Source organism: Lactuca serriola, chromosome 7, assembly GCF_051521515.1.
Source record: "Lactuca serriola cultivar US96UC23 chromosome 7, Lser_US96UC23_V15, whole genome shotgun sequence".
In the NCBI taxonomy this organism is placed as follows: Eukaryota; Viridiplantae; Streptophyta; class Magnoliopsida; order Asterales; family Asteraceae; genus Lactuca; species Lactuca serriola.
In genome coordinates this window covers 113,561,505-113,573,357 of record NC_136414.1, presented here as the reverse complement: position 1 = coordinate 113,573,357, position 11,853 = coordinate 113,561,505, and the positions used below count along the sequence as shown (strand labels likewise).

At 35.6% G+C, this 11,853-nt stretch overlaps 1 protein-coding gene across 1 annotated transcript; it reads left to right on the top strand.

The window, feature by feature from the left end:
• Window positions 1-916: 916 nt before the first annotated feature.
• On the top strand, window positions 917-6,905 carry LOC145064303 (uncharacterized). The gene is made up of 7 exons (XM_079011777.1): window positions 917-2,269; window positions 2,534-2,783; window positions 3,213-3,859; window positions 3,992-4,752; window positions 4,906-5,047; window positions 5,910-6,442; window positions 6,872-6,905. Exons 1-7 carry the CDS (start codon window positions 917-919, stop codon window positions 6,903-6,905), a joined length of 3,720 nt encoding a protein of 1,239 aa, XP_078867903.1.
• The last annotated feature ends 4,948 nt before the right edge of the window (window positions 6,906-11,853 follow it).

The window sequence follows — 11,853 nt, the reverse complement described above, 5'->3', positions numbered from 1 at the left end:
TGCAATTTAAGCAAAGCTTTGATGAGCATTGTTTGATTTTTGAGTTCCACAATTTAAGTCTATGCACTTTAAGAAAAGCATTGATGAGCATTGTTTAATTCTTGAGTTCCACAATAGAAGTAGTCTTTGCAATTTAACAAAGCTTTGATGAGAATTGCTTAAGTCTTAAGTGATCCATGCATGGATCATGAAAGCCCAAAATGTGATGGATTAGTGATTACTAGTGGGCTAGAAGGTGGTTTGGGCTCAATGGTTGGGTTGTGCATGGTAACCCACAAATTGAATTAGGGTTGCATGAAGACTAAGGCAACATTTTTAAGGCTTCATAAGTGCTAAAAACGTTACTATTTGCTTCATAAAGCCTCCTAGCCGTTTTTGACACTCTTTGGTGGATTAGGGTTACACTTTAATGCTTATGATGACTCCTTAATGCTTCTTATGGCTCCTTAATGAAGCATAGCCGTTTTTTTTTCATTCACAAGTCTCATGGACGTTTTTTTTGTGTTCTTTCAAGAGTTACCTTAATTTCTATTTACTAGTTTTAATGAATAATTGGTTGGTTGGCTTGTAACCACCAAATTTGTAATAAAGGCTTCATATAAAGCCAAATTATGCATGGAAAAAGTAATAGACGAATTTCTAATCAAAGAACCCTTTTGTTCACTTTGAATTATTGTTATAATTCACAAATTATCTTGTTAGGACGTGTTCTTGACTTGATACGAACTCAATCCAATAGGTCTTGGATTGTTTTCACCGGTATACAACTTAATAGGTCTTGAGTTGTTACTAATCTATCCATTTCTTTCCATTCATATATCATTTGTGGTTACTATTCTCTTTTAATTTACCTAAACACTACCCTACTCACCAAATCAAGCCCATACACGCATCATAAGTGGTATCAGAGAGCATAATGGATTTTGATGATCCGGAGTTCCTACAAAATCTTCGTGAAGCATTAAGAAACATCCAAGAAGGTGGAAATCGAAGGCAACCCCGCCGTGGTGAACATAGGGTTGTGGAAGAATTCAAGGTGTCTGAATTGCCTGAATTTGTTGGTGGAACTGATCCTGAACGCTACTTGGAGTGGGAAAGGAAGATTGAAAGAATGTTCGAGTTCAAAGAAGTGGATGATGAAAAAAGCTGCAAGTATGCCATTCTCAAGCTAAGTGGTGGTGCTTCATTGTGGTTTGAAGGGCTTAAGGCCAAGAGAACCCGTGAAGGCAAAGAAAAAATTTGTTCTTGGCTTTCTCTAAAACGAAAGCTAAGAAAGAGATATGTTCCTTCTACTCATAGAATTGCCACTTACAAGAAGATTGCTGATTTGAGGCAAGGAAAAATGAGTGTTGGAGAATACATTGATGAATTTGAGAAGTTGTCCTTGATGGGGGATATTGAAGAAATTGAAGAACAAAAAATGACTCGTTTTCTAAAAGGGTTGAACTACAACATTGCCAATGTTGTGGAGTTATATCCTTATGCTGATTTTGGAACTCTTTGTGGTTTGTGTTTGAAGTTGGAGGGGCAGGCCAAAGCACGTTATGGTGGGAGTTCAAGTTCAAGTCTCGAAAGTCCCAAGTCAAAGTCGTGGTCCAAGCCCGAGTCTAGCAATAGACAAAATTCTGTTTCTACTCCTTCTGGTTCTAGTAGTGTTCCCGTTGCTCCTAAACTTACTAGTGGTACCAAAGAAACTAGTTTGGCGAAAATTAGATGTTTCAAGTGTCAAGGTTTTGGTCATTACCAAAATGCTTGTCCAAACAAAAGGGTGGTGACTTTAAGGGAGGCCATTGAATGTCGTGAAGAGTTGGAGGAAGAAGAGAGGTTGGCGGGTATTTTTTATGATACACAACAAGAAGAGGAAGAAGAGGAGGAGGTAGAGTATGAAGCACCGGTGTATGATACAGTTTTGGTGCTTAGAACCCTTAAAACTCAAGGGGTTCAAACCGTGGCTGATATGGATCAACGAGACCAATTGTTTCACACCAAATGTTTGGTTAGAAACAAGTGGTGTAGTTTGATTATTGATGGTGGAAGTTGTACTAATGTTGCTTCTAATGAAATGGTGATCAAATTGGGTTTGTCTACTACAAACCACCCAAAACCATATGTTCTTCATTGGTTGGATGATGGAAGCAAAATAAAGGTGACAAAACAGGTTAGAGTTGGTCTAACTATGGGGTCTTATGAAGATGAAGTGTTGTGTGATGTTATTCCTATGGATGCATGTCATATTTTGTTGGGGCGTCCTTGGCAATTTGATAGGGACGTGTTACATAGAGGGAGGAGCAATGAATATGAGTTGAAACACAATAATAAAAAAATTGTGTTAAAACCCATGTCCCCAACGGCCATAAGGTCCATGAATTCTAAACAAGTAAAAAAACCTAATCTTTCTATGTTTGCTAGTGAAAGGGAGGTGGAGCAAGTTCTTGACAAAGGTGATGTTATCTACATGCTTGTGGCCAAAGAGCATGCAAAGGTGGAGAAGATGGTGCATGGAGAAAACGCTATTGCTGATTTGCTTTTGGAGTTTCAAGATGTGTTTCCAAGCGAATTACCACCGGGTTTGCCTCCAATCCGTGGTATCGGACACCAAATTGACCTTATTCCGGGTGCTCCTTTGCCCAATAAAGCCGCCTATAGATGTAATCCGGAGGTGACAAAAGAGTTGCAAAAACAAATTGATGAACTCATGAAAATGGGTTATGTTCGTGAAAGCCTAAGTCCTTGTGCTGTTCCAGTTTTGTTGGTTCCAAAAAAAGATGGTTCTTGGAGGATGTGTGTTGATAGTAGGGTCGTTAATAACATCACCATAAAATACCGATTTCCTATTCCTAGAATTGATGATTTGTTGGACGAGTTGCATGGTTCTATTGTGTTCTCAAAAATTGATTTGAGAAGTGGTTACCATCAAATTCGTATGCGTGAAGGGGATGAATGGAAAACAGCCTTTAAAACTAAACATGGCTTGTATGAATGGACCGTGATGCCTTTCGGTCTAACTAATGCACCTAGCACTTTCATGCGACTAATGAATGAAGTGCTAAAATCTTTTTTGGGCAGGTTTGTGGTTGTGTACCTTGATGATATCTTGGTATATAGCAAGAGCTTGGAGGATCATTTGGTGCACTTAAAACAGGTTTTCGAGACGCTTAGAGCTCAAAAACTCTATGGGAAGCAAGAAAAATGTTCGTTTTTGGTGGAAGAAGTGGCATTTTTGGGTTTTGTGGTGTCAAGAAATGGCGTGTCCGTGGACCCATCCAAGACTGAAGCAATCAAGTCATGGCCTATTCCTACTAATATTTCTGAAGTTAGATCATTTCATGGTCTTGCTTCTTTCTATAGAAGATTTGTTCGTGATTTTAGCACCATTGCAAGTCCCATAACAGGTTGTTTGAAGAAAGGAGTCTTTGCATGGGGAGAAGAAGCTCAAAAGGCATTTGAGAAACTCAAGGCATTGTTGTGTGATGCTCCTATTTTGGCTCTTCCTGATTTTTCTCAACCATTTGAAGTGGAGTGTGATGTAAGTGGAGTTGGTATTGGGGCTGTTTTGATCCAATCCAAACGTCCTATTGCTTATTTTTCTGAAAAGTTGGGTGGTGCTCGTTTGAATTATTGCACTTATGATAAGGAGTTTTATGCTATTGTCCGTGCTTTAGATCATTGGAGTCATTATTTGCGTGCAAATCATTTTATTTTGCATTCTGATCATGAATCCTTAAAGTACATCAATGGGCAACAAAAGTTGAGCACAAGACATGCAAAGTGGGTGGAGTTCTTGCAATCCTTTCATTTCTCATGCAAATACAAGGATGGTAGAAGCAATGTGGTGGCTGATGCACTCTCGAGGCGTTACTCGTTGTTGGTGACTTTGGATGTTCGTTTCTTGGGATTTGAAACTCTAAAGGACCATTATCAATCTGATATGGACTTTGGAGATATGTTTTTGAAATGTGCAGGTGGTCCTAATGGTGAATTTGTGATTCAAGATGGCTTTCTATTCAAAGGCAATCGCCTTTGTGTCCCAAAACATGCAATACGGGAGTTGTTGATTCGTGAAGCTCATGGCGGTGGTTTGGCTGGTCATTTTGGCATTACCAAAACTTTGCAGGTGCTTAAAGAACATTTCTTTTGGCCGAAGATGTTGGGGGATGTAACCAACATAGTGGGCAAGTGTGTTACATGTCATATGGCAAAAACAACTTTCAAGCATGGTGTTTACACTCCTTTGCCGGTTCCTATTCGTCCTTGGGAAGATGTGTCCATGGATTTCATTATGGCTTTGCCTAGAACTCAAAGGGGGAAGGATTCCATTATGGTGGTGGTGGATAGGTTTTCAAAAATGGCTCACTTTGTGCCATGTCATAAAACAAATGATGCCTCTAACGTGGCTGATTTGTACTTTAAAGAGGTGGTTCGTTTGCATGGTATTCCTAAAACAATTGTTTCTGATAGGGATTCCAAGTTTCTAAGTTACTTTTGGAACACTTTGTGGAGGAAAGTCGGTACTAAGTTACTTTTTAGTACATCCCATCATCCACAAACGGATGGGCAAACGGAGGTGACTAATAGAACTTTGGGTGCTTTGTTGAGAGGGTTGGTTAGCAAAACTCAAAAAGATTGGGACATCAAACTTGCACATGCTGAATTTGCCTATAATCGTTCTCCTACTTATGCTACAGGTCACTCTCCTTTTGAGGTGGTGTATGGTGTGAATCCTTACATGCCTTTGGATTTGATTCCATTGCCAAAGGATGAATTGGTTCACAAGGATGCTAATGACAAGTTGAAGGCTATGATGAAACTACACCAACAAGTTCGTGAGAAGATTGAAGCCGTGAATGAGTTGTACAAACAGAAGTCCAACAAGCATAGGAAACCACGTGTCTTTCAAGATGGTGACTTGGTGTGGGTGTATATGAGGAAAGAACGTTTTCCTAACAAAAGGAAAAACAAGTTGATGCCAAGAGCTGAAGGTCCTTACAGAGTGGTGTCACGTGTCAATGATAATGCTTATAAGGTAGATTTGGGAGGAGACCATGGAGTGCATGCTACCTTTAATGTGGGAGATCTTTCACCTTATCTTGATGATGATGGACTTGATGAATTGAGGTCAATTCCTTTCAAAGGGGGAGGGGATGATCCATGCATGGATCATGAAAGCCCAAAATGTGATGGATTAGTGATTACTAGTGGGCTAGAAGGTGGTTTGGGCTCAATGGTTGGGTTGTGCATGGTAACCCACAAATTGAATTAGGGTTGCATGAAGACTAAGGCAACATTTTTAAGGCTTCATAAGTGCTAAAAACGTTACTATTTGCTTCATAAAGCCTCCTAGCCGTTTTTGACACTCTTTGGTGGATTAGGGTTACACTTTAATGCTTATGATGACTCCTTAATGCTTCTTATGGCTCCTTAATGAAGCATAGCCGTTTTTTTTTCATTCACAAGTCTCATGGACGTTTTTTTTGTGTTCTTTCAAGAGTTACCTTAATTTCGATTTACTAGTTTTAATGAATAATTGGTTGGTTGGCTTGTAACCACCAAATTTGTAATAAAGGCTTCATATAAAGCCAAATTATGCATGGAAAAAGTAATAGACGAATTTCTAATCAAAGAACCCTTTTGTTCACTTTGAATTATTGTTATAATTCACAAATTATCTTGTTAGGACGTGTTCTTGACTTGATACGAACTCAATCCAATAGGTCTTGGATTGTTTTCACCGGTATACAACTTAATAGGTCTTGAGTTGTTACTAATCTATCCATTTCTTTCCATTCATATATCATTTGTGGTTACTATTCTCTTTTAATTTACCTAAACACTACCCTACTCACCAAATCAAGCCCATACACGCATCATAAGTGGTATCAGAGAGCATAATGGATTTTGATGATCCGGAGTTCCTACAAAATCTTCGTGAAGCATTAAGAAACATCCAAGAAGGTGGAAATCGAAGGCAACCCCGCCGTGGTGAACATAGGGTTGTGGAAGAATTCAAGGTGTCTGAATTGCCTGAATTTGTTGGTGGAACTGATCCTGAACGCTACTTGGAGTGGGAAAGGAAGATTGAAAGAATGTTCGAGTTCAAAGAAGTGGATGATGAAAAAAGCTGCAAGTATGCCATTCTCAAGCTAAGTGGTGGTGCTTCATTGTGGTTTGAAGGGCTTAAGGCCAAGAGAACCCGTGAAGGCAAAGAAAAAATTTGTTCTTGGCTTTCTCTAAAACGAAAGCTAAGAAAGAGATATGTTCCTTCTACTCATAGAATTGCCACTTACAAGAAGATTGCTGATTTGAGGCAAGGAAAAATGAGTGTTGGAGAATACATTGATGAATTTGAGAAGTTGTCCTTGATGGGGGATATTGAAGAAATTGAAGAACAAAAAATGACTCGTTTTCTAAAAGGGTTGAACTACAACATTGCCAATGTTGTGGAGTTATATCCTTATTTAGCAAAGCTTTGTTATGCATTGTTTTTTGAGTTCCACAATAGAAGTAGTCTTTCTTCACAATTTAGCAAAGCTTTGATAAGCATTGTTTAATTCTTAAGTTCCATAATAGAAGTCTATGCAATTTAAGCAAGGCATTGATAAGAATTATTTCATTCTTTAGTTCCACATTAAAAGTCTATGCAATTTAGTTCAATAAGCATTGTTTAATTCTTGAGTACCTCAATAAAACTCGTCTTCGCAATTTAGGAAAGGTTTGAAGAGCATTGTTTAATTATTGAGTTACACAATAGAAGTCTATACATTTTAAGCAAAGCTCTAATGAGCATTGTTTCATTCTTGAGTTCCTCCTTAGAAGTCTATGCAATTTAGCAAAGATTTCATGAACGTTGTTTAATTCGTGAGTTCCACAACAGAAGTAGTCTTCGCGATTTAGCAAAGCCAATATAAGCATGGTTTAATTCTTAAGTTCCACAATAGAAGTCTATGCAATTTAAGCAAGGCATTAACAAGAATTATTTCATTCTTTAGTTCCACATTAAAAGACAACACAATTTAGTTCAATAAGCATTGTTTAATTCTTGAGTACCTCAAGAAAAGTCGTCTTCACAATTTAGCAAAGCTTTGAAGAGCATTGTTTAATTCTTGAGTTCCACAGTAGAAGTCTATACAATTTAAGCAAAGCTTGGATGAGCATTGTTTCATTCTTGAGTTCCACATTAGAAGTCTATGCAATTTAGAAAAGCTTTGATGAGCGTTGTTTAATTCTTAAATTCCATAATAGAAGTAATCTTTGCAATTTAGTAAAGCTTTGATGAGCATTTCTTTATTCTTGAGTTCCATAATAGAAGTCTACGCAATTTAAGCAAAGCTTTGACGAGCATTGTTTGATTTTTGAGTTCCACAATATAAGTCTATGCACTTTAAGAAAAGCATTGATGAGCATTGTTTTAATTCTTGAGTTCCACAATAGAAGTAGTCTTTGCAATTTAACAAAGCTTTGATGAGAATTGCTTAAGTCTTGAGTTCCACAATAGAAGTGTCTGCAATTTATGCAAAGCTTTGTTGAGCATTGTTTCATTCTTAAGTTCCACATTAGAAGTCTATGCAATTTAGCAAAGCTTTGTTATGCATTGTTTTTTGAGTTCCACAATAGAAGTAGTCTTTCTTCACAATTTAGCAAAGCTTTGATAAGCATTGTTTAATTCTTAAGTTCCATAATAGAAGTCTATGCAATTTAAGCAAGGCATTCATAAGAATTATTTCATTCTTTAGTTCCACATTAAAAGTCTATGCAATTTAGTTCAATAAGCATTGTTTAATTCTTGAGTACCTCAATAAAACTCGACTTCGCAATTTAGGAAAGGTTTGAAGAGCATTGTTTAATTATTGAGTTACACAATAGAAGTCTATACATTTTAAGCAAAGCTCTAATGAGCATTGTTTCATTCTTGAGTTCCTCCTTAGAAGTCTATGCAATTTAGCAAAGATTTCATGAACGTTGTTTAATTCGTGAGTTCCACAACAGAAGTAGTCTTCGCGATTTAGCAAAGCTTTGATAAGCATGGTTTAATTCTTAAGTTCCATAATAGAAGTCTATGCAATTTAAGCAAGGCATTGACAAGAATTATTTCATTCTTTAGTTCCACATTAAAAGACAACACAATTTAGTTCAATAAGCATTGTTTAATTCTTGAGTACCTCAAGAAAAGTCGTCTTCACAATTTAGCAAAGCTTTGAAGAGCATTGTTTAATTCTTGAGTTCCACAGTAGAAGTCTATACAATTTAAGCAAAGCTTGGATGAGCATTGTTTCATTCTTGAGTTCCACATTAGAAGTCTATGCAATTTAGAAAAGCTTTGATGAGCGTTGTTTAATTCTTAAATTCCATAATAGAAGTAATCTTTGCAATTTAGTAAAGCTTTGATGAGCATTTCTTTATTCTTGAGTTCCATAATAGAAGTCTACGCAATTTAAGCAAAGCTTTGACGAGCATTGTTTGATTTTTGAGTTCCACAATATAAGTCTATGCACTTTAAGAAAAGCATTGATGAGCTTTGTTTAATTCTTGAGTTCCACAATAGAAGTAGTCTTTGCAATTTAACAAAGCTTTGATGAGAATTGCTTAAGTCTTGAGTTCCACAACAGAAGTGTCTGCAATTTATGCAAAGCTTTGTTGAGCATTGTTTCATTCTTGAGTTCCACATTAGAAGTCTATGCAATTTAGCAAAGCTTTGTTATGCATTGTTTTTTGAGTCTCACAATAGAAGTAGTCTTCACAATTTAGCAAAGCTTTGATAAGCATTGTTTAATTCTTAAGTTCCATAATAGAAGTCTATGCAATTTAAGCAAGGCATTTATAAGAATTATTTCATTCTTTAGTTCCACATTAAAAGTCTATGCAATTTAGTTCAATAAGAATTGTTTAATTCTTGAGTACCTTAATAAAACTCGTCTTCGCAATTTAGGAAAGGTTTGAAGAGCATTGTTTAATTATTGAGTTACACAATAGAAGTCTATACATTTTAAGCAAAGCTCTAATGAGCATTGTTTCATTCTTGAGTTCCACCTTAGAAGTCTATTCAATTTAGCAAAGATTTCATGAGCGTTGTTTAATTCGTGAGTTCCACAACAGAAGTAGTCTTCGCGATTTAGCAAAGCTTTGATAAGCATGGTTTAATTCTTAAGTTCCACAATAGAAGTCTATGCAATTTAAGCAAGGCATTGACAAGAATTATTTCATTATTTAGTTCCACATTAAAAGACAACACAATTTAGTTCAATAAGCATTGTTTAATTCTTGAGTACCTCAAGAAAAGTCGTCTTCACAATTTAGCAATGCTTTGAAGAGCATTGTTTAATTCTTGAGTTCCACAGTAGAAGTCTATACAATTTAAGGAAAGCTTGGATGAGCATTGTTTCATTCTTGAGTTCCACATTAGAAGTCTATGTAATTTAGAAAAGCTTTGATGAGCGTTGTTTAATTCTTAAATTCCATAATAGAAGTAGTCTTTGCAATTTAGCAAAGCTTTGATGAGCATTTCTTTATTCTTGAGTTCCATAATAGAAGTCTACGCAATTTAAGCAAAGCTTTGACGAGCATTGTTTGATTTTTGAGTTCCACAATATAAGACAACACAATTTAGTTCAATAAGCATTGTTTAATTCTTGAGTACCTCAAGAAAAGTCGTCTTCACAATTTAGCAAAGCTTTGAAGAGCATTGTTTAATTCTTGAGTTCCACAGTAGAAGTCTATACAATTTAAGCAAAGCTCTAATGAGCATTGTTTCATTCTTGAGTTCAATAAGCATTGTTTAATTCTTAAGTTCCATAATAGAAGTCTATGCAATTTAAGCAAGGCATTGACAAGAATTATTTCATTCTTTAGTTCCACATTAAAAGACAACACAATTTAGTTCAATAAGCATTGTTTAATTCTTGAGTACCTCAAGAAAAGTCGTCTTCACAATTTAGCAATGCTTTGAAGAGCATTGTTTAATTCTTGAGTTCCACAGTAGAAGTCTATACAAATTAAGCAAAGCTTGGATGAGCATTGTTTCTTTCTTGAGTTCCACATTAGAAGTCCATGCAATTTAGAAAAGCTTTGATGAGAGTTGTTTAATTCATAAATTCCATAATAGAAGTAGTCTTTGCAATTTAGTAAAGCTTTGATGAGCATTTCTTTATTCTTGAGTTCCATAATAAAAGTCAACGCAATTTAAGCAAAGCTTTGACGAGCATTGTTTGATTTTTGAGTTCCACAATATAAGTCTATGCACTTTAAGAAAAGCATTGATGAGCATTGTTTAATTCTTGAGTTCCACAATAGAAGTAGTCTTTGCAATTTAACAAAGCTTTGATGAGAATTGCTTAAGTCTTGAGTTCCACAACAGAAGTGTCTGCAATTTATGCAAAGCTTTGTTGAGCATTGTTTCATTCTTGAGTTCCACATTAGAAGTCTATGCAATTTAGCAAAGCTTTGTTATGCATTGTTTTTTGAGTTCCACAATAGAAGTAGTCTTTCTTCACAATTTAGCAAAGCTTTGATAAGCATTGTTTAATTCTTAAGTTCCATAATAGAAGTCTATGCAATTTAAGCAAGGCATTCATAAGAATTATTTCATTCTTTAGTTCCACATTAAAAGTCTATGCAATTTAGTTCAATAAGCATTGTTTAATTCTTGAGTACCTCAATAAAACTCGTCTTCGCAATTTAGGAAAGGTTTGAAGAGCATTGTTTAATTATTGAGTTACACAATAGAAGTCTATACATTTTAAGCAAAGCTCTAATGAGCATTGTTTCATTCTTGAGTTCCTCCTTAGAAGTCTATGCAATTTAGCAAAGATTTCATGAACGTTGTTTAATTCGTGAGTTCCAGAACAGAAGTAGTCTTCGCGATTTAGCAAAGCATTGATAAGCATGGTTTAATTCTTAAGTTCCACAATAGAAGTCTATGCAATTTAAGCAAGGCATTGACAAGAATTATTTCATTCTTTAGTTCCACATTAAAAGACAACACAATTTAGTTCAATAAGCATTGTTTAATTCTTGAGTACCTCAAGAAAAGTCGTCTTCACAATTTAGCAAAGCTTTGAAGAGCATTGTTTAATTCTTGAGTTCCACAGTAGAAGTCTATACAATTTAAGCAAAGCTTGGATGAGCATTGTTTCATTCTTGAGTTCCACATTAGAAGTCTATGCAATTTAGAAAAGCTTTGATGAGCGTTGTTTAATTCTTAAATTCCATAATAGAAGTAATCTTTGCAATTTAGTAAAGCTTTGATGAGCATTTCTTTATTCTTGAGTTCCATAATAGAAGTCTACGCAATTTAAGCAAAGCTTTGACGAGCATTGTTTGATTTTTGAGTTCCACAATATAAGTCTATGCACTTTAAGAAAAGCATTGATGAGCTTTGTTTAATTCTTGAGTTCCACAATAGAAGTAGTCTTTGCAATTTAACAAAGCTTTGATGAGAATTGCTTAAGTCTTGAGTTCCACAACAGAAGTGTCTGCAATTTATGCAAAGCTTTGTTGAGCATTGTTTCATTCTTGAGTTCCACATTAGAAGTCTATGCAATTTAGCAAAGCTTTGTTATGCATTGTTTTTTGAGTCTCACAATAGAAGTAGTCTTCACAATTTAGCAAAGCTTTGATAAGCATTGTTTAATTCTTAAGTTCCATAATAGAAGTCTATGCAATTTAAGCAAGGCATTTATAAGAATTATTTCATTCTTTAGTTCCACATTAAAAGTCTATGCAATTTAGTTCAATAAGCATTGTTTAATTCTTGAGTACCTCAATAAAACTCGTCTTCGCAATTTAGGAAAGGTTTGAAGAGCATTGTTTAATTATTGAGTTACACAATAGAAGTCTATAGATTTTAAGCAAAGCTCTAAT

Bases quoted from the DNA above. Each gene is read 5' to 3' on its own strand.
- LOC145064303 (XM_079011777.1), top strand. From the start codon at position 917: ATGGATTTTGATGATCCGGAGTTCCTACAAAATCTTCGTGAAGCATTA. The intron at 2,784-3,212 runs GTGTTGATAGTA...TGGTGGAAGAAG, and splicing joins AGATGGTTCTTGGAGGATGT to TGGCATTTTTGGGTTTTGTG. The intron at 4,753-4,905 runs AAAGGATGAATT...TCAAGATGGTGA, and splicing joins TTGGATTTGATTCCATTGCC to CTTGGTGTGGGTGTATATGA.